Here is a 25,550-nt window from a genome sequence, read left to right on the forward strand (position 1 = left end):
CCAGGGCTCCCATGAGCAGGGCCCGGAGCACAGGGCAGGCTGGGTGTGGCTTGGCTGTCACCTGTGTCATGGATTTGCTATTCTGGTGGGCAGTGTCTGGAAGCAGCAGGAGGCAGTCTGGCTGGGGTGCTGACAGCCAGGTGAATGTCACGTGGTGCACCAGGCAACTCACTGCAGGACCAGACGGTGAAGAGGGAGAAGAGCTGGCAAGAACTGGGTGGAGGAGTAGACTCCCAGCTTGGGTGCCTCAATGTGGGGTGGGCTTGGGAATTGCAGGAAATGGGGGTACAGGCTAGGGACAGAGAAGCAGATGCCCAGTTTGAGGGCTGGGGCCAACATCTCTGGCAGGGAGGCAGACTGGAGAAAAAGGGGGTCCTGACTTGAAGCCATGGGGCATCAGGGTCACATCCATCAGCTTCTCAGCAGACCCTGTCAGGTGTATTTCTCTATCTCCTGTGCCTGGTGGTTGTGGGTTAGATGAATGGATGGATTCATGGATGAATGGGTCTTTGGAAAGCATGAAAACCCAAGTCAGCCCCGACTCCTGAAAGAAGGGGCTAAGATTGTTTTACCAAAGGCTGTTTGTGAGGAAGGGAAAGGGACTGTCATGGCACATGCAGGGGTGCACTCTGACCCACTGTCTCCTGTTCCTTCTTTCTCCAGAGGCTCCTGCCAAGCCTGAGGAGGCAGAGGCCGAGCCCTTCACAGACTCCTCTCTGTTTGCACACTGGGGCCAGGAGCTCAGCCCCGAAGGCCGGCGCGTGGCCCTGAAGCAATTCCAGTACTACGGCTACAACGCCTACCTCAGCGACCGCCTGCCCCTGGACCGGCCCCTGCCTGACCTCAGACCCAGTGGGTGAGCAGAGTCAGTGACCGGGCCCTTGTTGACCTGCCTGTGGGGAGATGGGGTCCCCAGAGTGCTGGGAACAGAGCCAGGACTGGGCGCCTGGATTCTTGGGTCCCTTTCCTGCTTCAGCCAGGGCCTGTCCCCTCGGCTTGCGTTAGGCAATCACTCTCCTCTTCCCTCAGCCTCAGTTTCTCCATTAGCTGAGTAGGGGCAAAGCTTTCTTCCAGTAGAGATTTTGAGGATTAACAACTTAATTTACTCCTTAAGGACACTACAATCATCTCACATTCCTGTTAATACGTCATTTTAACCCAATTAGTTGCATTTTATGCAGAATCTTTTTTCTGTAAATTAGTTTTTAAAGTACATCCATCTTGCGGGGCTAACAAGTCATTACATCTGACAGAGAAGTCTGTCTTGACTTCTCTCTTTGTTACAGAAGGATGTTCCTTTAAGGTTCAGTGAGAATTCTTATTACTCCCAATTATTAAAAATGTGGGCACGTACCTCAGCCGAGAAAATCTCATTAGTTTTTGTGAGCTTCCCCCACAGTGTTTTCCCCCTTTTCTCCTCATTTTTACATTTTTTTAAAAGCTGCAAACCATAGTGAGCCTATATCTGGAGTCTTTGAGAAAGATCTTGCTGCTGGGTTTGGAGGCTGTGTTCTTTTAGGGAGAAGATTCAGTTCAGCTCCACGGACATTCATTGAACACCTGCTGTATACTCTATAATTGGGTATGGTTGTTTGTGGCTCAGGGAGAACCTGGCTGGGCTAGGATGAAAGAGTAGCTGAGGATGTCCAAAGGGAGAGAAGAATGTGCTTTCACTTGCAGGTCATTTATTAAGCACTTCTGTGCCAGCATAGTCTAGATACAGGGATGATACAGTTTGGCTGTGTCTCCACCCAAATCTCATCTTGAATTGTAGTTCCCATAATCCCCACGTATTGTGGGAGGGACCAGGTAGGAGGTAACTGAATCATGGGGGTGGTTTCCCCCATACTGTTCTCATGATAGTGAGTAAGTTCTCATGAGATCTGATGGTTTTATAAGCGTCTGGCATTTTCCCTGCTGGCTGTCATTCTCTCTCCTGCCACCCTGTGAAGAGGTGCCTTCCACCATGATTGTAAGTTTCCTGAGGCCTCCCCAGCCATGCAGAAACTGTGAGTCAATTGAACCTCTTTCCTTTATAAATTACCCAGTCACAGGTATTTCTTCATAGCAGCATGAGAATGGACTAATACAAGGGACAAAGCAGTGAACAAAACATACAGAAACCCCTGCTTCACAGAACTGGCATTCTAGTTGGGTGGAGAGAGACAGTAAACAAAACGAAGAAGTCAAATATGCAGTATGTTAGATGGTGGTGAGTGCTATGGAGAAATATAAAGTTTGAGAGAGAGAGAGACACCTGGGACAAGAGTGGGGAGCTGCAATTTTTCCTGGGTGGTCAGAGAAGACCTCAGTAAGAGGTGACATTTGAGCAAAAACCTGGAGGAGAAGAGGAAGCAAGCCATGGGGGTACTGTTGGAGGATGGGGGGAGTACCTTTCAGGCAGAGGAAGTGACAAGTGCAAAGGCCCTGAGGCAGAAGCATGCATGCCATGTCATGTTTGAAGAAGAGGAAGGAGGCCCCTGTGGCTGGAATGGGGTGTGCAAGGGGGCAGTAGTTGGAGATGAGGACAGAGGAGCAACAGGAAGCAGATCATTAGGGCAGTGGTTCTCAACCTTGCTGCACATCCTACACATCAAGGGAGCCTTAAAAAACAATCCTGATGCCAAGGCCACACCCCAGACCAATTAGATAAGTGTTTCTGGGGTGGCACTCAGCTTCAGTATTGTTTAGAGCTCCTGGGTGATTCCGACGTGCAGTCAAGGTGAATCCCAGGAGAAGGGCTTCATAGACTTTTGCAAGGAGTGCGACATTTTCCATGGGAAGGGCTTGAGCAGATTAGCAATATGCTAATTGTCACTTGCAAAGGTGCCTGTGGCTGCTATGCTGAGAACAGACTGAGGGGGCAAGGCTGGGACCATGGAGACCAGTTAAGAGGCTTTCAGATGAGAGGCAGTGGTGGCTTGGACCATGATGGCAGCAGGGGAGGTGCTGAGATAGTGTTGGATTCTGGAAATATCGTGACGGTGACCTCAGCTAAGTGTCACGGGGCCTCAGTCCACAGAGGAGCTGCAGAGACCACTCCTGGGTCTGGAGAGGAGCTGGTCTGATGGGGGCAGCACACAGGGGCTCTGGAGAAGGGTCATCAGGAATAGGGCCCTCTAATTCTGCAGGGGACTTGGCCATGACCTTGGCCAGAAGAAGAGCCATGGACTTTTCAGTCATTCTGTTACAAAACACAGGCACAGCTCAATCCATATTTGTTCAAAATTAAAGGGAAAAGGAAAAGGAAGCCAAGGAAAGGGTGGATTTTACAGATTGTAACCTGGTTATAACAACAACTGGGATTCCCACAGTGCTGGACGTGCCGATAATGCCCTTCCCATTTGGACAACAGTAACACTGCAGTGAAGGTACGCCAGGCAATGGTAGATTCTTCCCGTTTGAGTTGAGGAAACTGAAGAGCAGAAAGAGTGTTGTCTGAGGTCACACAGTCAGATAAGCAGCTGAGCTGAGCCTTGAGCCCGTGTCTCAGATGCCGGATCGTGGCTTTGACATCGGCCCACCATTGTTTATTTGACTGTGCACAATCCTGCACAATGAGAGCGCATGCGGGAGCCCTTCATCTTTGACTGAGAGAAGTGCCCCACCCACTCTCACCTGTGGGAGGAATTTGCCTGAGAGGGAGGAACTCTGAAGGACTTTAGGTGGGCAGCATTCTACAGTTTTCTTCTGAGCTGCTGGAGAGGAGCAATCGTCCTTATAGAAAGACCTTCCCTCTGCACAGAACTTTACAGTCTGTGGAGCTTCCACACCTCCCCCGTGGCACCAAGCAACTTCTGTCAGCCCCTTTCTCTAGACAGAAAAACAGAATCTCTGATAAAAGGCAGAGCAGAGCCTCCTCACTCCTCAGGGAGGGCTCTGTGAAAGTGGCTTTAACAGTGGAGGGTTCTCTTTGCACATGTACTTGGAAGGCTCTGTCTAGCTCTATTTCAGCTCACGTGCCAGACGCACGCCCAAGATTGGAGAGCTGTTGGTGGACCACACAAAACAAGTATGTGCTTAGGTAAAACAGTGCTTCCTTTTGTCTGTTAATTTCCATAAAAACATCCCTGCCTTGTAACAAGGCCATTGCTTGGCTCATCCTGCTTAATTCATTTTGGAAACATCTTTTCAAAATTTTACTCTCATCCTATTTCAAACGACACTGGCAAACATTTATATAGGATGAGCCATGTTTTCAGGCATACGTTTGTCACTTAATGTATAAGAACTCCTTGAGTCTTCACAGTAAAACCTTCTGAGGTAGGTCCTATGATTAGCCTCCATCTTACAGAAGAGGAAACTGAGGCATGGGGAGATGATATCTCCTGCCCAAGGTCACTAGTGGCAGAGCTGGGGCAGGTGGAATGGCAACAGAATTTGTGCATGTAACCGCTGTCCTACACTGCCTTGAGGCATCCATTTGTGTCACTCTAATGGGAGTGGCAGGCCCGCTTTAACAATATAGCACTGAGCATTTGCTGATCAGTTTTGGAGGGAGGACGGTCGCGTCCACATGTTGGAAAAAACTGTTTTAGTGAACATGAAACCAAGGCTTGTTGCCAAGGCTCAGCATGATGCCTGGGCTCTGGCTAATGTTGGGATTTGGACTGAGGGGATGTGGGTCAGCATGTGGAGAGGAAGCCCACAGTCACTGCAGTCTCTGGAAGATTCATGCTGTGTGGCTCTTGCCATAGCCAGAGCCCCTGTGCCTCTTGTGAATTCCGGTTTGCTCTTCGGGACTTCTGTTCCTGCTGCTTGTATTCCACACTTTGCTCTTGGTATTCTTGGCTCTAGTCTTCCAAATTCTAACCCTGATGTTATTCTTGGCTTCATTCCTAGATCAGAAAGTGAGCGTTCAGAATCCTGCCCACCCTCCTTTCTCTCACCTCTAGCTAGTCACTTACTTTGTCTCCTTTTTTTCTTGGTGCTGAAAGATGTAATCTGACCCAGCTTGTCATGTGGCTGAGATAGGACCACGCTGCGCTCAGTGCCTTATACACAAGACAGGACACAACTAGAAGGAAAAACATCGGTCCAGCCAGTTGCTAGACCTCATTTATTTTTTTATCCAGCCAACATTTACTGAGCACTCATCATGTGCCAGGCACCCAACAAAGCGTCGGACGGATGTCTCCTGGAGTTTACACTGAGATGGGAACCCAGACAGAGGTTGGTGGGAGGGTGAGTCTGCTGACCGTTTCCCAGGCTCCATGGCGGGGAGGACTTGTCCTCGCAGGCTTTTAGTAAGGCAGTGGCCTGGATGTGATGGCCACAGAAGCACTGTCCCTCTGGTGCCTCTGTGGCAGGGAGGCAGGGCCTGGAGGGTGGCATCTGCAAGGCACCTCCCTGTGCTGACTTCCCTGGGGAGAGTTGTTTTAACAGTCCAGACTCTAGAGAGACATCTGGGATCTTTGAATTTTGGGGGGTCCTGGCTTCATGGATAGGCAGAATAATGGCCTCCCAAAGATGTCCACATCCTAATCCCCCACACCTATGAATATGTAATAGGCATAGGAAGTGTGCCGGTTTTTCCAACCTCATCTGCACAAAGAGGGGACAAACTTCCTCAAGGATCCAGGCCCCTTGGCTCCTGGGGAAATCAAAATGCCATTCATCCTCCTTGCAGTGTTGTAGCAGCAGTAGAGCAGACCCCTCAGCCATGCAGGTGGGAAGACCTGGGGGAGACAGGACACTTCAGACTCTTCTGGTGAAGCCTCCTGGACCTCATCCATGTGGGGCCTTGGCCAGGGCTGGGCAGGGGTTCACTTGCTTCCTTCCTGGTCTGGGAAGATACCTAGTCTCAGGGTTGAAGGGCAGAAAGTCTTCATCCCAGCCTGGCTGGACCCAGCTCCATCCCCCATGGCCCCAGCTGCAGGCTCCAGATGTCCTATGGCTTTCTCTGTGTGCTTCCTCCTGCCTCTCGGTGTCCACCCTCTTTCTCCTTATTGGTAGGCTCCAAAATAATCTAGGAGGGGCAAGAAGAGAAAAAGGAAACATCAAGTCTCAATTGGGGTGTGGACTACAGAGGCGTACACACGCCAAAACTCATTGAACTATACACTGAAGCTCTGTGCATTTTACTGTGTGTAAGTGAAACATCATTTCTTTTTGAAAAATGGAGATGTGAGAAAGCGACTGAGGAAGTCCTTTGCCCAAGGAGTGGAGAGGTAGGAGGAGGGGACATCTTTTGGGAGGTCACTGAAAAGATGGGTGTGAGTTGTGGAGAAGGAGGATGGTACAAGGTTGAAGTGAGCTAGCCAGTGTGAGGTGGTTCAGGAAGGCAGGCTTCTCACCCCAGCGACAGCCAGGCCAGGCAGGTGGCATATGTGTGCTCTCCAGTTCTGCAGCTTTGGTCTCAGACTCATGTCACATTCTTTTCTGCAAGAAGTGGCTGTTTCCAAACAAGGGGCGCAAGGAAGTCTAAGGGATCATGGGTGTGGATAGGAGAAGTGGGGGCTCTGGTCTCAAGCTCCGGGGTTGTTGTGTTTCCATGGCAACTCTATGGCCTCCCTCCAAGGCAGCTCAGGGCAGAGCCTCTGGCAGGCACTGCCTCCTGCCTCTTGCCAGCAGATCTTCAGAGGCTCCTAAGCCTTATCAATAATGACTTTGCCCTTCTCACCAGTGTCCCCTGAGGCCCATGTCCCTCCCTCCCAGGGGTTAGGATGGACTGACTGGCTCTTGGGTTTGACAGGTGGGTTAGGGCTTGGGGCTAGGACAGGAGGGGTTGGCAAAGGCGGTCAGAATAAGTTCTGCAGCCCTAGGTGGGGATAATTGGGACAGATCCACACGCAGGCTCACAAAAGAGCCCTGGGTCTTTTTTGTAAATTAGGGATGGTACTGCAAAGTTTGTGTAATGTTTGTAGTGCTCACGGGCCACTGCCTGACACATAGGAACTGCTATTTAACTTTTAGTCACTTTTATTATCTGGGTCTCTGACTTGTAAAAGAGAAGACTTGGGGGAACATGTTCATGACTTTAACAACCTGAAGGACTGCTATGTGGACAAGGAGCACATGGGACAGGGCACTGCCCTGGCAGTAGATGAGAGCAGGGCCAGACAGGCACTGCAGGACAGGTTACACAGAAGTCCCTGGGGGAGTGATTTCTCTCCAGCCCCAGAGTTCTGGGCATCAGAGGCCGAGCCCTGAGCCAGGCTTTGCTAGAGAGCAAAGTTGCCCCATTCTTCCTTAGAATCTGCCTTCCCCTGCCCTGGCAGATCTATCAGGACCTGCCTTTCCCTGCCCCAGCAGATCTGCTCTGCCCCACCTTCCTCAGCTGTAGATGCTACGGGCCTGGCCTGCTCACTGACAAACCCACCACATAGAGTATCCCTAATGTGGCTTTTCCATCAGAGCCAGCTGGCTTTTGTTCCCTGGGTGGCTGTTCATTCAGCCCAGGGATCCCACATTCCCCAGATCTCTAAGATGTCTTGGGGACAAATGGTATCCCTGCTTCCTGTTGGTTGCTTACATTGTAAATGATTCTCTTTCCTGATTTCCTATTTTCCGTCTACATTTTACATAGCAGGGCCTTTCTCTAAATTGGTAAATTCACCTGAAAGGATGATGGTTGAACTTCTGCCTCTGGATGAAAGTTGGATGTTTTGATGATCACATATACTTAGCAGTTTACTCATCAGCAATTCCTGCACCCAATTCTGCTCTTAGATGCAGGCCTGGCCGATTTCTCTTGCATCGCAGAACTCCCAGTTCGCAGATGTCCATTGTCTCTTCCATATCTGGGCCAGATGTAGTGTCTTGCCAAATCTCTGAAGTCCTGGATATACTTAGTATCCCCACCCTGCCTCCATCATCCTGTTCTTCACCCCTTTGGCTTGTGGGATGATCTAGTCTTATTGCTGCAGTCAGGCAGGGAGTAAATGTACAACTCAGTGATTCCATTCCCATCAGGTCATGGTGGAATTCCCATCCACAGAGCACTTATGGACCTGAATTCTTTCTGCTGTTCATTTATTCATGTGTTCATTCAGCCCATCACCAGGTGCATTCTGAATTTCTACTCTATGCTGAACTTCATACCCGGTATTAGGGATACCTGATGAGCAAAGCAGACACGGCCCTAACCTTGTGCAGCTTATAATCTAGTGGAGACACTGACGTTTGTTAAATGATCACATATAAAAACATGTTGCAATAGCATGTACATGGCATGAAAGAAAAGCAGAATCTGTGAGAGTCTCACAGGGCACTGGACTCCAGCCCAGGAAGGGAATTGGTCTTTCTCTGCTGGGTTATGTACGTGTTCTCAGGGAGCAAGGAACCAAACCTATGCAGGTGACCACAGGTGGTTGGGATTTTTTTGAAGGCTGACGAAGGCCTACAATCACACAATCAGAAGCCACACAGGCAGGCTCTGGAGGAGGCAGCGTAGTTCAAGACATCCTGGACAGCTCTAGCCTGCCATCCTCTTTGCCCCACTTCTGCTGTGTTTCTAACAGTGACTTCATGTCCACGTCTACGGTTCACTCACTGACAACGCCCTTCTTCCTGTTCATCATTTCTGCTCCCCTGGGCCTCACTTATCACCTTCTTAGGATCTCCTACATTCAACCCCTCCATGAGAAAGGCTGGACAGGGCCACTGGTCATTCTTTAAAATTACTAGATCCAGCTACGCAGAGCTTCTGTGCTAGGCTGCCTCATAGGCCTGCAGCTAGCTCTTTGATGGCTGTTTGGGGCTCAGGAAATCAGTCACTGGTCCTGTTAATTTTGAGTCAAATGGAGATGCCACACAACAGAAGACACAGCAGCCTCGGTGCAAGCAGTCACCGGGACTGTACATCTCAGAGGCAGGAGTGTCACAGGAAGACCATGTTGGGCTTCAAAGGCTCGGTAGTGTTGATCGTATTTGTCCATGTCATCCTGCTAGACAGAATACAGCCTCTCCATTCTTCATGCAGATTTGGCATCCTGGGAACAACTCCTTCATTTCGCCCCTCCTCAAGGTCTCTGGGTTGCCAGTGACACAAGACCACTGTCTCACTATCGGCACTTCCGGGTGGGTATAGAAAGGAAGATATAGAAACCATCATTCAGCAGGGTTATGAAGACAAGCTTTGGAATCAAATGAGCCCAGGTTTAAAACCTGGAAGATAACTTACCATCTCGACTCTATTTCCCTCAACTGTTAAGTGGGGGATAATAATGCCATTTACCATACAGAATTGTAGAAAGGAATAAAATGGGGAAAATAGTAAAAACATCTGAACAAGTCTCAGCATGGTTTCTGGCATATGGTAAACAGTAAATGGAAGTTTTTAGTATTATTTCTGAGTATTCCGCATGGGGCAGCCAACACCCTGCAGTCTCTTAGCCCCAGAGGCTATGGGGATACAGATACCAGCCAGAAGGAGGGACAGTCTTGATTGTTCACTTGGCCAATGGGAACCTCCACACTGCCCTCATCCTCTGGTTTTATTATGTCCTGCAATCTGGGAGCTGACAGGCCTGGGAATCTAATCTGGAAAGATCTGGAAGAAGCTAGATGTATCTGAGTAAGGCCAGAGGATAATCAAGCTAGTCCCATGGGTACAGGTAGGAGACAGAGGCTGGAGTGAGGCCATCGGCAAGAAGACAGTGCCGATCCTGGGGCCAGACCCTCTCCCTGGGTGTACGTCCCAGGGGGTTAGTGAGCCTGAACCCTTGTATGCTGACTATAGCTGAGAGGGGAGGGACTCTCCAGGAAAAGCCTGGGGAGAAAGCAGGACCAGGAAGATCCCCTCAGGGGAGTGGTTGCCTGGAGTTCCACCGTCTCACTTGCTTTGTCAGGTGGTCCCCGCCTCCACTCCCAGAACCCTGGCATAGCTGGATGCTGTTCCTAGTGTGTCTTGGCAGACAGACCCCAGTTCACAGTCTACTTTGATCTTCATTCTAGAACGGGCCTGCTCACTCTTCCCACCCCCCACCCCCAGGTCAAGCAGCCTCTATGAACAATTCACTCTGATAGACTAGGACCTTGCAGACTTGCTGAGGTCAAAGAGGGGAGGGTCTGCCAATCCAAGATGGAGGTGTCCGGCTATAGCACATGAGGTCTGGCCACCATCCCGGGTCTTATCTGGTGGCCGAGAGCCGGGCTTTACCTCACTTATTCCTCCACTGCTTCCCCGCCTCTCACATGATCGTACAGCACTGCAGCCCTTGATGTAAATTTGCCTCATACATATCTCCAAACAGTCCTGGCGGATCTCTGCAGAGAAGCCCCCTAAGTTGTTGCTCCCCATCCCTGCATCTCCTTCTGTGTGCAGAGCTCGATAGCATGGAGTCTGTCATGACCATCAGTTCCGGCTTGTTAGACAACCATATCCCTCCGCTCTCAGAAATGCCTTGTTTTTTTTTATCTCTAGTGGAAAATGGCTCAGCTTTGAACAAGAATAAAAGTAAAAAGGGAGGTTTTCATGGCTTAATTTTACAGGAAAATATGCCTGTTCTCAAAATGAGCATGGGCTCGGTCTTGTGCAGTTGTGAGTTCTCAAGGAGCTTAAACACGGAAGGGCTGGTCCCAGAGTGTGACTCCCAGAGCTCTGTGTCCTCAGCCCTTCTCTGCAGAGGTGAGCAGAGAGGCAAGTGCAGAGGCAGACATCAGGGCAGAGGGGAGGGAGGCTCTGGGCTAGTAGGCAGGGTCCCAGCTGCGGCACGACTGGAGCAGAGTGTGTGGGTGGCCCAATTCTGGAAAATCCAGGTGCTCTGGGAGGGCATCTTAGCAGTACAGATTTGGGAGCAAAGGCCACCGGGTCAGTGCTGGGTTGCCAGGCCAAGAAAGTGGCTGGACTCTGGAGCAAAAGCTCTGGGCTTGGGTCCAGAGCAGTCCTCTCCCATGCAGCTCTTGGAGGTGTGTTCTTTTCAAGGTGACTTGGACTACAGCACAAAGCCCTCTGTCGTGAGTTCAGTGTCTGCAGTGATGAGGATGGCATGACCAGGAAGGATGTAGATGTCTTGCTTGAGATGTTCTTCTTCCCTCTTTTTGCCCCTGCCCTTCAGCAATGTACATTCTGCTTCAGTGTTGAGGTGAAGATACTAACTACAGACCGTGTCATGATGTGGCATGCACGTGTGTTTTGTGGAACCTGAAAGGGAATTTATTCAACAAACGCCAACGGAAGACCTGCTGCTTGCATCATGGTGTGTGGCAGTGGGCAGGAGGCTGTGAGCAAGGCCAGTCTGTGCTCTCAGAGCTGGTGGTGTAGGCATGGAGGACCGTCTGACCTGGTGTGCCTAGGACTTTCAGTGCTGAAACTGGGAAGGTCCTGGGCAAACTGGGATGAGCTTGTCACCCTATGTAGTCACGATGGTGGCAAGGGGATGTGTCCTGTGGCATTTGTGGGTTGGGAGGGAGGGGAAGTTGGAAAACATGTAAGATAGAAGAGCCTCAATCTTGCGGAGAGAAGCCATCTGAGTGATCCTTTCTTCCCATGTCCTTATTCTGTGACCAAGACATAGAGCAGAGAGGGAAGGTGGCTCGTTCATGGTCACACAGCAAGGTGGGGCAGAGCTGGGAATAGCACCTGGGTGACTTCATCCCCTTCAAACGCTTTCCCTAAAATGATCCCCCCATATCATCTTCCTTATCCTGCTCACCCCTCGCCTCTCTGCTCACCCAGGGCCACATTAAGTCAGGTGTGGAGGAACTGAAGGCCGAGGGAAGGTGTCTCCTGATGCCAAGAGAGAGGCCACACAGCAGCATGGCTGTCGCCAGGAGGCCCCGGCAGTCCCAGGAGAGAAGAGAAAAGAAGGATTTAAGGAGGTCAGGGAGTTTGGCCTGAAGGGATTACAGTGTAAAGAAACTGAGCACTTCTGGAGACTGTGAATATGAGGAATTGGGGCCATTCATGCAGGAGGAGGGGGGGACAGGAGAACAGGAGCCTGCTGGCAGGGGGGAGGACCGGGACCTGACTCTCCTTCCAAGGGAGGAGGTTTGTAAGAAAAAGGAGCAGTCCGACATCAGCGGCAGGCACTCAAAATGTAGGCCGTAGATAAAACAAGCAAGCTGTTAGGTTCGTTTCATTCCAAAAACATTCATGGAGTGCCTACTAAGTGCCAGACTGTGGTCCAAGGTTGGGAGACAGCACAGTCCGAAAGCAAAGTTGCTGCTCTCAGGGGGCTTCATTCTAGTAGAGCGGGGCAGACAATAAACAGGTTCGAATGTGATGCCGTAGAGAATGTGTTCAGCTATGTTCAAATGAGTTTTCCTATGAAAACTTTATGTTCAAAACTCTTTCTTGTGAAAATCGTGATCAGCAGGGCTTAACTTATTATACAAATACAGCATTTCATTCTGCGTGGAGAAAGACCATCAGGAGACCAGCTTCCGGAGACTGGCCGCTCAAACCATCGGGGCTGCTACTGGGAGGAGTTAAAATTGGTCTCCTCAGAAGGGGGAGACTGGGCACTACGTTCAGAATTAAGAAGGGAAGAGAGTGGGGGGAAGTAGTTAACCCCCATCTCTGAACACCCTGGAAATTTGGATACTGAGGCTCTGGGAACGCAGAGCAGACCCCCTGGGGAAGTGCAGAGAGATACAGAAGCAAAGTCTTCATGGCTGGTGGAGTTTAGTAGGGAGGACAGTGAACTTGTGCCAATCCATTGGCCTTCTTAGGAGCTGTCTATTATACTTTATATAAAAGAAGAATTCATGTACTATTTGTTTGGCCACAGATGGTATTACTTTTTAAATGCAATTAGCAAGTGGTGTGTGTGTTAATACTCATCTCTGTCAGTTTCCACGCCTAGGGAAAGCCCAACTGCTGGTCTTGATCACCATAAATAAATACTAGATAGAGGACTTATTTGACTGTCAACCACAAATCTTTTAATTGCTGTTCTAAAAATTGTATTCACATTTTTCTTTTCCAAAAAACTGAAAAAGATCCGATGAGCTTCAGAAGGTATGCCAGTCTTTCTCCTTCATTCAAGTTCCTCCCCTCACCTCCCTATTCCTTTCATTCTTTCACCATGGTTAAATCAGCTGGTTCCCTCCTCTCCAGCCACAGCACTGGTTCCCTTGGATCCACAGAACCCTTGCACGACTCACTTTTGCATGCTATTTAAGTTTCTGATCCAATCTCTCTTCCTCAGAGAGGCCTTCCTGACCACCCCTTCTACAACAGCTGCCAGGGCATCATCTCATTCTCCTGCCTAGAGTTTCTTTTCATCTTAGCACTTATATGAAATGGCATTTTTTCTTCCATATTTATCTGTTTTTCTGTCAAAGCATAAGCTCCATAAGGACAGGGACTGTGGGACTGTGTCCACTTCCTGCTGTACCCTCAGTGCCTGTAACACTACCTGCCTAGTGGAAGATACTCAATAAATATTTATTCCATTAAATGCAAGAACAAATGAATTCTACACCAATCTATTAACTTGGTTTTATTAAAATCACAAGTACGAAGTAGATTTGGGAAAAGGCTCAACTCTTTCTTTCCCCCATTCCTCTCTGGCGAGAGAGAAGGAGAGCTGCAAATAGAATGGGAAAAGTTTCTGTAAATTTCTGGTAACCATAGAGATGCTGATCTTAGTTTATTAATCTCATGCTCTTAAGCAGGCTGGGGCCCCATGGTGATTTCTCCAAATTGCTCAGTGCTGGTTATCCTGAAGCCTTCCTCATTAAGGAAGAGCAGGCCCATTCCTATTCTGCAACACTTTTTTCTGCAACTGCAATTACCGACAAGCAGAAGCCCCGTGCAATTATGCTCATTATTGCATGTTCTGACCTGGTTGCACCTCCCACTCTGGAGCAGTGGAACATGGTCACCAGCCCTAAAGCCCTGGAGCCTTCAGTGTGAACCCTCCCCTCCAAACCCAGGGCCTGGGACAGGGCTGTGATTGCTGCCCCATTCTTTCATTCATCTACACAGAAAATGGGAGCTTAGTGCCTTCTAGAACAGCATTTAATATCAGGCAGGGAAGGGCCCCAGCAGTGTTCTCCTGCCCATAAAGACTATGCTTGCAGAGGAGGGAACTACCCTCAGGAGCCATGACACTTTTCATTGTCTGGCCTCTCATGGGATCTGATTTCAGAACTGTGTGTTCCTCTTCATGTGGGGAATACCTCAAGTCCTCAAGAGACCACCAAATGGCTTCAGGATTTCAGCAGAGCTGGGGGAAATGGGCCAGTTAGGGGCATTCTCTTTCTTGGCCGTTTCTGCTTCTAGGAGAGATCCTGGTGCAGGTGTCAGAGGACTAGAGTTGGGATTCTGTCATGGTAGCTGACTCAGAGTGCAGTCATAGGTGGGAACTCAACCTCTTTGAGCCTCATGCTCCCCGTCTGTGAAATGAGACTGGACCTGGTCCTTCTACCTTTTCCTCATGTTGAGACTGTTTCTAGCTCCAACCCTGATCTAGAAACTGGATTTCTGTGATGAGTGAGAAGCAGGAGAAGTTGCAGGCAGTATGCCTTCTGGAGTAAAGGGAAGTAGATTTTGGCAGAAGTCTCTGGGAGGAGGCGTCTTTGTCTCTTGAGGCTGGATGCCTGAGGTCTGGCCTCACCTAGGTGTTGGTTACCATTTTGGAAATACTATGAATTTACTTTGGTTGCATTTCCCATTCTACTGGATTTAGAAACATTGAGTCATTCTTCCAGTAAACAATCAGGGACTACCTGCCAGCTGCCATGTGCTGTCCTAAGTGCTCATGGCATTACTGTTCAGCTGGCATAGTCACTGACAACTTCAACTCAGGTGTGGGGTGAACTGGTTTCAATGCTTGTGGGCCTTTCTGCTGGACATTTAGGGCTCATCTTAAGTGCATCAAAGAAGGGGCCCTTGGAAGAATCTGGACTCCTGAGCCCTCCAGCAAAGCTGGAGCCAGGACATGGGCTGGGTCAGCTCCTGAGGTGACTCCAGCTGAGTCACAAATCTAAGCACTTGGCTGTTCTTTGCAGGTGCCGTAACCTATCATTTCCTGACAGCCTGCCAGAGGTGAGCATCGTGTTCATCTTCGTCAATGAAGCGCTTTCAGTGCTGCTGCGCTCCATCCACTCGGCCATTGAACGCACGCCCCCACATCTGCTCAAGGAGATCATTCTGGTGGATGACAACAGCAGTAACGGTGAGTGTTGGAGCTTCCCAGGGCCCAGGCCCTACTTCCTGGCTGACATCTAAGCCGATGGTTCAGCATCATGGTTCACATTTGCTCAAGGCTGTCTGTGGCTGCTCTTTCTCTGGAGTATAGATGAGAAATTCATGGTGGCCACTGCTTCAGAAAGTTCACTCTGTCTGAGCATGGCCTCTGCATCCCAGAGGGGTCTGGTCCTTAGGCTTTTTCTCCTGGCTGACTACTCTCCCCTCCCATATTCCAGTGCAATATGATAAGATAGAAGGCCCTGACCTCCTACCCTACCATGTACACCGTGAACATGTCCAGTGACTCTTTTCCATAATGCATCATTTCACCTAGTAGGGTTCCGCAGCCTCTGCCTGGAAGGTTGTTCACTGGTGTTATGTTAGCAGTGGCGGTGGTGATGATGGTGCTGGTGGTGATGGAGGTTGTAGTGGTGGTGATGATGGGGATGGCAGTGAGCATGTAACTCAATGACAGCAACAGACTTGTTGAATGTCTAGCCTCTTTGCTGGATCCCCTGTTCCCTGTTCCATCTGTCCCTAGCCAGACCCTGGGTGGCCTGCAAACACCTTGTTGAAGCCATCATATCACTAACTCTCTTTCTCCAGCACTACCAGCCACCTCTTTTCCCTGGTGCACATTTCTTGGTCTCTGATTCTTTGCACTCCCATGTGCCATCATATACCATTCCAGACTGAAAGACCACATTTTGAGACAGCTGAAAAACCAGTGTTCTTAATAGGACCATTTATATGAATGTACTTCTGATAATGCATGATTTCTCAAAATAGACTGCTGGGTCACTATATCATAGAAACACTGAGCTTGTGTTATCTTTTGAGCTTTCTCTGCTGTAAGGTAGTAAATTTCCTAGTGAATCAGTTGCTGTAATGAGAAGTTCAGATGGGCAATTTGTGATTTGTTATCAATTAAAGCTGAAACACATCGGATAATTGAAATGTATTTAATCTGAGAAAGCGAATCTTCATTTTCATTTTATCATCATGTGGTAGGAAGTGTGGGAACAGTGCTGTGAGGGGATTTTAGAAATTTCTGAAGGGCTTTGCTGGAGAATCATTTGACTCTCATTGTTCCACGGACATGAAGAAAGGAAAAGGCATCGAGGATGCAAATAGGCAACATAGTCTTAAAGGTAATTGTCTATCACGAGGGAGACAGGAAGGGCTCAACTCCCATCTCTGATGGCTGCCTACCGTCATCTAGCCTGGGACCCAAAAAACGTGTGCCTAAGAAAACTCCCATTCCCTAGTGACTAACGCCAGACAGCCTGACTAGCCTGCCCCACACACTCCATCCCTGGACTTCACCTAGGCCTGCTGATCCTCGTCACCTCTTACATTGTAAGGAGGCACAGGATGGAAGAACCAGCATTCAAGGATGAAAACATCCCCCAAGCAACAGGCACAACTCCTCACATAACAAGAGAGAAGAGAATGGAGCACTAGGAGGAAGAAATCTCGGAGCCTTTCATTTCTTTCCTGTAGTGAGAACCTTTTCTTGTCCTTAAGGATGCCATTTGGACTCCAAGTCATATGGACAAAGCTGATATTGAGTCTGAGAAATTTAGATAAGGAAAGTGAATCAGATACAGAGGATTTCCTATTTGAACTTAAAGAGTTTGAACTCTATTTTGCAAATGGCAATAACTATCTAAAGCTTTTGGTCAGAGGAATGACGGGGTCAGAGCTGGGCAATGGAGGAATTTGGCCATGCTTTATTTATTATATTGGCTGGGGAAAAGGGCATCTTGAAGAAGGGAAATGGATGAGAAGGCTATTGCAGCAGTAGAGAGAGAAGTCAAGAGGCCTGGAGTCAGGGACAAGTTATAGGCCTGAGAGGTATTATGAAGGAAAAATCTGTTGGACCATTTGGCTGAGAAGCCATGGGCAGGCGGGCTCACAGAGGGGAGGTCAATGATGGCTCAGAGTTTCAAGCCAGGGTGATTCAGAGGATGGCGGTGCATTGCCCCAGAAGAGGCAGGCAGCAGGAGCAATGCCCTGGGGCAGTAGTCCGTCATCAGGGATGCAGACAAGCAGCACCTGAGAGCTTTCAAAACCAAAGCTCTAGAGCATTATGGTGATGGTTCAGTAAAGTATCTTGATTGTGGTGTTGGTTACACAAAGCTGTGTCATCACAACTGCATTGAGCTGTATATGCACACCCAAACCAGTGCCTGCTTGTATAAGGAGAGATCTGAACAAGCTCTGTGGATGGTAGCCGTGTCAGTGGCCTGGTTTTGATATTGTGCTGTGGTTGTGTACAATGTTACCATTGGGGAATACTGGGTGAGGGGCACATGAAACCTTCTTGTACACTTTTGTGAATCTATAATTACTTCAAAATATTAAGTTAAAACAAAAAGCTCTCCTAGGAGATTCTAATTCAGTGAGTTTGAAGAGAGTTCTAGACATCGCTGTTTTAAAAAGCATTCTTTATTTTGATTTTTGTTTTGAGACAGGGTGTTGCTCTGTTGCCCAGGCTGGAATGCAGTGGCATGATCACAGCTCACTGCAGCCTCGACCTCCCAGGCTCAAGCAACCCTCCCACCTTAGCCTCCTGAGTAGCTGGGACTACAGGTGCATCGACCATGCCCGGCTAATGTTTTGTAATTTTTGTAGAGATGGAGTCTCACTATGTTGGGCAGCCAGGTCTCAAACTCCTGGACTCAAGCAATCCTCCTGCCTCGCCCTCCCAAATTGTTGGGATTACAGGCGTGAGCCACTGAGACCAGCCTTAAAAAGCATTCCTAATGATTCACAGCTCTGATAGAGAACCTTTAGTTTCAGGAATAACATGTGGCTTCACTTTTGAACATATTTGGTGTCCAGTGCATGGTGTGAAGGGCCAGAGCTCTGGACTAAAGCCTGAAGTCATAGATTCTGGAACCCTCACCACCATGGATAACTGACCGTGGAAAAGTCCCTCAGTCTTTCAGAGTCTGTTTCTCTCTCTCTGGAAAATGGAGATGATAAATCCTTCTTTGCTTGCCTCACTTGCCTGCAGTGGTCACATCATGTGTGACTGTGAATTGATCCCTGCCACTATTACCCTTCCTGAGTTCTACCCCATTTCCAGGAGGCAGGCACATAAGCCAGCAAACTGCACGGCAGGAGCCCCAGAAGGGAAATGTGGGAACACGGATTTGGAGTCTCATGCGTTGAGTAATTAAAGCCATTGACTGGAAGGAGAGGAGGTCAAAAGGGAAGAGGAAAGAACAGAAAGTTAGAAGCTTGAGAGAATACTGAGGGTAAGATATGTAGGCGTCGGGAGGAAGAGCGTTAGCAGGTGAGAGAGGAGGAACGCTCGGGAGAATCTGGAAGACAGCACAGTCTCCGTGGGCAGAGAGAATTTCAGGAATAAGAGAACCGTCTATTCACATGAAACTACAGACAGGTGGAAGGACGAGGAACCTGAGCAGAAGCCACTGGGTGTGGAAGGGACAGACCTGGGAAACCTCAGTGAGAAGCTTTAGTGGAATGTTGGAGATGGGGGCTGTCGAAGCCAGATGAAGATAAAGAGCAGGCAGTGAGGGGAGATTTTTCCTCGAGGATTCTTGACTGTAGAGGAGAATCACAAGCTCAGGCAGGAACTGGAGCAATGTTTTCCAAAAATAAAAATTAAAAATTACCATCCTCTACAGCAAGAAATAAAGTTACATCATGACCCAGGATGACACACCCACTCACACCCATACACACATGATGGGAACACGACTTTTAAGAAACAATACTTACCCTTATAATGTGCAAAGCACTCTGCTATTTTCTATTATATTCTGTTCTGTTCAATTCAATTCTATTGTATTTTATTGTGTTCTAGTTCTCTTTTCTTAAAGGTAGGTTGTTCTCGAGACCCTGAGTGCATATTAGAATCACTTGGAGGGCTTTTAAGAAATTCAGGGCCCAGGTTTTACCTCTAGTGATTTAATGGGTCTGGGGAGATGGGCACCTGAGGCCAGAGTTTGGAGCAGGGCCTTTGAGGAGGAAGATGGGATCCAAGGCACAGAAGCAAGAGTTGCCTCCGAAAATAAAGGACTTGTCTTTCTCCTGCCCTGTGAGGGAACAGGGAGGCAGCAGGAGGCAACGTGGCTGTGGTGATGGGTACCCAGAGTCAAGCGCAGCTGCATGCTCAGTGGCCTGATGGCCGACAGGGCCAGAGCGGAGGCTAGACGTGGGAAGGGGCCTGGCCCTGGCTAGAGTTCCCATGTGGAATGGGACAAGGAGGTAACCAGGAATGGGATTCCTTGCCCCCAGGCTGAGCTGAACCCTCAAAAGGGGAAGAAGAGACGCTAGAGTGAGCTCCTAGAGGAAGTGGCCCCTCTCTAGCCTTAGGACATGGCTAAAGGCTCTTCGGATCTCAGCCTGACTTGGAGGAAAGTGGCTATGGCCAGACCCTGTGCAGGCTCCATGCAGGGAGCTGCTTCTCTTGGGCCTCTCACTCAGCGCAAGACTTTCATGTTTTTCAAATCAGGCCAACTCAGCTCGGTTCAACCAAGATTTCTGTAGTACCAGCCTGGGCCAATGGAAGGAAGAGGGTGATGGATCAGACCTAGTCACTGCCATGGGGAGTTCGTCAGATAAGTCTAAAGTGGGGATGAAATGTTCTAGGACTTGGTTTCCAGGCTCGGTTCTGCTGCTTTCTGGCCATGGGTCTCTGGGCATAGGTTTTCTTATGTGCCACGACGGGGACATCAGGCCCTGCCTTGCCCTGTGTGCCTCACAGAGGCACTGGGGATGAGGTGAGGGAATCGGAGTGAAAGTTCCCTGTAAGCTTCTGGGTGCCAAGGGTGACTTAAAATGACAGTGACAAAAATAACAACAGTAACAATAATCATGACAACAGCTGACAAGTAGCCACTGTTGAAAGACAGCTGTTTTGGTGGGAAGAGCGCAGAATTTGGCATTGGGCCAGCTTTTCCATTCCAGCTCTTTCTGACTTTGTGCTAGCTGTGTGTACTTAACCTCTGCGAACCCTATTTTCCTTATCTGTAAAACTGAGATGTATAATTCCCACCTCAGGGGTTGCTGGGAGGCTTGAATGAGATAACACGATGGAAGGGATGTTGGTGTTTAAAACTCTAAATTATGCAGCCGTGCAGAGCCATCGGAATGTCTTCCTCACTAAGCCTTCCTTCCCAGGCTTCTATTACTGGTTCCGTGCATGCCGGAGCCTCGTGTCTCCCCAAGCTCTCTTTGGCCACACCTTTGCTTTGGGTCGGGCCTGGGCTTCCTCAAACACAGGAACAGGGCAGTCAGTCACTGCTTTCTTCTTTCAAGCTTCTCTAGACCTTTAGCTCTCGCTCAGAAGCCAGGGACTGAAGGCTCTGTAAGTGGCCGTTATGTAGGAGCCTGAATCCCTGTTCTCTGTCTCCTTAGCAACTTCCTCAACAAGCTCCACTTTTTCAGGGGCTGGCTCCGATCTATCATGCTGTCACTCCACTGCAGCAGTCTCAAACTTCAGCGTTTGAGTTTGGTTAAAAATATGGACATTTGGCAGTGTGTGATGTCTCATGCCTGTAATCCCAGCACTTTGGTAGGCCAAGGCAGGAGGATCACTTGAGCCCAGGAGTTCAAGACCAGCCTGTACAACATAGCAAGACTCCGTCTGTATATTATCAAAATTTTATTTTTTGAATAATATGGAGATTCATACCAGGCATGCCGCTGCCTCAGGACATTTGCATTTGCTGTTTTTTCCACCTGGAATGTTCTTTCTACCCCCTCCCCTCCACCCTGCTCCATATCTGCACAACTTGCTCCTTTTCCTCTTTAGGCCTTTACTCAAAAGCCTCCTTCTCACTAGGGCTGTCAGTGAATCACTCCGTTTAAAGGGCAACACTCCTCCCTGTCACTCCTCACCCCACCCCTTGTTTCTTTTCCTCTGTATCTCCAACTGCCTTCTGACGTACTGTGCTCACTAATTTACTCTCTCCTAATTATTTGCACATTTCCCTCCCCCAGTGTGTAAACTCCATGAAGATAGGGGCATTTATTTTGCCACGTGAAGTATCTCCAGCACCTAGAATAGTGCCTGGTATTTGTAGTTGTTCAATAAATATGGATTTAATGAAAGAATTTTGAATCTGTAGATCTGGGGCAGGGCCTGAAACCTGCATTTTCGCATGGCTCCAGGGCACTCTGATTCTTTGTGAGTCACTGTTCTAATTGTTGTCCTCCATCTGTGCTGCAGCTGAGAGCCTGGGACAGCTGCCTCCACCCCAGCTCCCCCAGAGCTAGCCTCTGGCTGCAGGCACCACTGGGTGGAGTATTTCTTCCTGGGCCAGGGTCCTTGGGGCTTCCCTGTTGCATCCCAGGGATATGGCATGAATGTGGGGTGGAGTGCAGAGGAGAAGGTAAGTTTCTCTTGCTGGCCTGAACTCACTTCCCATCTTCGGAGTCAGAAGATCAACACTGAGCCTCCCTGTGACCATGTTATCCAACCTCTGCAAGCATTCCTGACAGTAGTGACCAGGCTCTGCCTGCTCTGCAGCTCGAAGGCCATGTTTCCCGTCCCCTCCTTATCCTCCTTGTCAAATCAAAAAAATGGTGGGAGCACAGCTCTGAGCCTGCTGGTTTCAATTACCAGACTTTTCAGCAAATACCAATGGACCAATGTCTTTAGCTGGGACTGCATGATTCAATCTCTACAGACTTCCAGAGGGAGAGAAGCAACAGGATTTTCAGTCAATAGAGGCATCTCTGCCTTTGACTCTTGGCATTCATTGCTTCATTCTTTCAGTCCTTCAACAGGTTTTTGGTGGCCACGTGTTTTGTGCTGAGTGCCTGGCTAAGCACTTTGGGGGCTTGTTCATGTGACACAGGTATTCCAGTACCTGGCACAGAGCAAGTGCCCAAGGAATGTGAACTCTTTCAGGTTCCCTCGCCAGCTGTCCCAGCTGTTCCCTCGCCCCATCCCACAATTCAGCCACTTCCACTTCTGGAAAAAAAAAAAAAGTTTTCTTTGCTGTAGTCAGTTTCTGTTTCCTTTTTGAACTCATGTCCTCTTTTGATAAACATAAAAATCACATACCCTTCTTTCATGCCACTTGAAATTTCAAAGTTAATTTGAATTTGTGATTAAAAGCACATCAAAGCAATGGTAATATCAAATATTCTTTTAAGAATCCCATGCCCTGGAGATGTCTGTCTGCTCTGGGTTGGCAGTGCCTTGCCCAACCTGAATCCAACCCATCACTTGTCTCCTGCTGCCGCTTTCAAGCAAGGCAATGGCTGGTTCCCACCACTTCATGTGCTTGAAGGCTGGATTGAATCTTCTCTCTCTCCCAGGTCAGGGATCTCCTTTGCTCATGGACCCGGTCTTCATGCTGGCCACGTTTGCTAGAAACCTCGCATATCTGTTGCCAGGAGAAGGCATACAACTCAGCGGGCCTCAAGAGATGGGCAGAAGGAAACTGTCCCTCCTGACAACAGTGTCAGATGGGCAGAACCCAAGGTGAGCCAATTAATCCTAGCTGGCTCTTGGGAGGAAACTGCGGACCTACATTGGGCAGAAACCTGCCAGTGTGCCACTTCTTTGCATGGCAGAGCTGAGCTAGGGCCCGGGTCTTCTGACTCCCACAGAAGACCACATCCTCCAGCACAGGCAGTCTCATCGCTTTGTCCAGCGTGCACTTCTTCCTGCTTGTCTGCACTGTATGTGGGCATGGTGGCCCATAGCCAGACCGTCCTGGTTTGCTCCCTTTGCTGGGAATGAATGTCCTCTGCTACCCCACCCACTTTGCTTAGCTCCAGACTTCCAAAGTCAGCTTTGCTACCACTGTTTCCAGAAACTCCTCCATGGCTCTGCCCCCAGCACCGCCCCAGCTGGTTTAGGGGGTTGGCCTCAGTGCTCCCATGCACCCTGGCTCCTCCTTATCCTACTGTATTTTACCTGGTTATTGACTCACTAAATTACAGTGAGTAGTTTAGGTCAGACTAGCCAAGGCGACCAGTGTGACAGGAACATGATCCTGGCCATCTCAAGACCCCAACAACAACTAGCCCAGTGTGCTGCTCATCGTAGTCATTCTATCAATTTTGTTGACAAAAGAATAGTCATGATCTCCCAGGGAAGTAAATGTGGTCACCATCTCCACTTCGTAGATGAGGCAGCTAAGCCTCCGAGAGTCTAAAAAAGAAAAAAGGGACAGGCTCAAGACCACATAGCCAGGAAGTGCTAGGACAGGAATTCAAATCCAGGCCTGCTGGCCCTGGACCTCGTGTCTCCTCTACTTTCCGCTCCTGGAAGCCTGGGAGGCATCGACATAGGCATCTCCTCTCTGGTTCTCTCCTGATGGCCAGCCCACCCCATTGCTTCTTAGGGAGGGCAGACCAGAGCCAGGACGACCGCCACATGCACTAAAATGGCAGGTCCAACATAGGTGAGCCTCCCTGGTCCTCTCTTGGGTGCAGGTGATGGCTGGGGTCCCGCATCTACTTTGTTGGGGGCAGCAGGCAGGCTTGGCCAGAAAGGGTTCCCCAGGCTGGTTTTCAGGCTTCCAGCTAGGCACCACCCAGCTAGCTGCCTCTGGCCAGGGCTGGAGTTTGACCCCCACTTCTCCAGGCCTGGGCCTGAGACTCAAGTGACTCCTAGTGCCCCTAGATAGAAAGAGTCCTGACCAGGCGCCCCCAGCTCATTGAGCACTTAGTATGTGCCAGAGCTATTTTAAGTACTTCACCATAAATTAATCAGTGTCATATGATGGTGGTATGAACCATTACCAGTGTCACCTGATGTAACAGGGAGGCAGACCCAGCGAAGTTAAGGAACTTGTCCAGAGTTACAGAGGTGTGATTTGACTGGTTTCAGAGCCTACACCCTTTACCATTAAACAGACTGCTTGCCTCTGGTGCACCATGAGTCTCTGATTCCAAACAACTTATTTGAATTTTGTCCTTATCCCTTTTCTCCATTCCCTCTGGAGGGAGAGATATTGGGCAGCAGGACCAGTGAAGTAGGAGACAAAAAGGGAACTTCAGAGAAGGGTGTGTCTGTGTCCTAGCCTCGAGCTTTGCTTGGAGATTTGCCTGCGGTTTCAGTAAGGAGAGATGGGTTGCATAGAGGCTTCCTGGCTTCTGTTGGGTGAGAGGTAATTGAACAGTTGGCAGCCATGCTTTAGGTCACCTTGTGAGAAGGGGCCAGCTTCCTATTCTCTTTGAAATAGGGAGAAGTTGGCATGCCTGTGTGAAGGTGCATGTATGTGCATGTGTATGTCTGTACATCTTTATACATGTATATGCAAGTACTCTTCATGTATGCACACGCACGTTTGTTGTGTACATGTGTATTGTGTTACATGCATATAACACATGTTTGTGTGTGTGCCTTGCATGCATATCCATGTGTTCATATTCATGCATACAAGTGTGTGTGTGCATGTGTGCACACATGTATGTGTTACTGCATCCATGTGAGCACTGTGTTTGTGTGTGTATTGTGTGTCTGTGTGTGAGTGTGCTTGTGGGTGGATGCGGACCTGTGTTTGTGCACTTATGCAGTAGTGTGCATGCATAAGCAGCATATACAGGCACATGGGCATGTGGGCTTGTGTGTGCTTGTGTGAGCAGTGGTGTTTCAGTCCCCACTAACAATGGGTTGAGCCTCTTTCATGAGCCTCTTTCACCACCCACTGCTACCTGGAGCCACCTTCAAAATCCTGATGAATGACAAATAATTGCACAACTGTGAATCATTGTTATTTTTAATTGTTGGTAAGAATGTCAATGTAGTGATGAAATAGAAACAGAGCTCCCCAGATTGCTTGCCACCAGCTGCTGGGTCTTTCCCCACCCCCTGCAGAACCCCCATTATCCCTTGGCCCAGAGCCTGCCTAATCATTGTTTAATGTTTCAAAGATTCTGTCCTACACAAGAGATACTCATTCCAGGCTGTAAAACTACCAACAGCTTTGCATGCAGCTGGAATAATTGCGAAAGTTAAAAAAAAAAACAGAGGAAAAGAATGGTCCAACAGTGTTGTGCTTTATGGAGCTTAAAGAATCCCATGTAGCTAATCGAATTACAACCAAGACTCAGGCAGCTTAAAGGTGTTTACACAGCCAGGCACATGGGCTGTCAGCCCGTTCAGCCAAAGGCTCCTTGCCACTGCCCGCCTCTATGGCTTTGACCAGTGCAACTAGGCTGGCTCACCCTCAAGACTGGCAGCAAATACCTGGCAACCTTGGGGTGCATACCACCCAGTACCACCTGAGTCCTGGGTTCTCCTATCATTGCTCCTTACTGCCTGGGGTTGCCTCTACCTGCCACATCCTATACCAAGCCTGAGAGTTCCTCTTGGGCATGGCCACTGCTACGTCTCCTCTGGTGGTGTCCAGCAGCACTTTGCCAAGCTCTTACTGTCATGACTTATATGACTCCTGAGTTTCTGGCTACTCTGAGTATTGAATGCTCATCTCTCCCTGTTGATTCAAGCCCTGACCCCAGGCCTGAG

General features: G+C 49.1%; 1 protein-coding gene across 2 annotated transcripts in view; it reads left to right on the plus strand.

Annotated features, from left to right (window-relative positions):
- GALNT18 (polypeptide N-acetylgalactosaminyltransferase 18) overlaps nt 1-25,550 on the plus strand; it is a 350,806-nt gene that overhangs the window by 175,002 nt on the left and 150,254 nt on the right. For both annotated transcript variants that reach the window (XM_002822026.5, XM_054524653.2), the window contains exons 2-3: nt 664-856; nt 14,902-15,068. In XM_002822026.5, the coding sequence (XP_002822072.1) occupies nt 664-856; nt 14,902-15,068 (360 nt within the window). The remainder of the gene's footprint in view (nt 1-663; nt 857-14,901; nt 15,069-25,550) is intronic.

Source organism: Pongo abelii, chromosome 9 (genome assembly GCF_028885655.2).
Source record: "Pongo abelii isolate AG06213 chromosome 9, NHGRI_mPonAbe1-v2.0_pri, whole genome shotgun sequence".
In the NCBI taxonomy this organism is placed as follows: Eukaryota; Metazoa; Chordata; class Mammalia; order Primates; family Hominidae; genus Pongo; species Pongo abelii.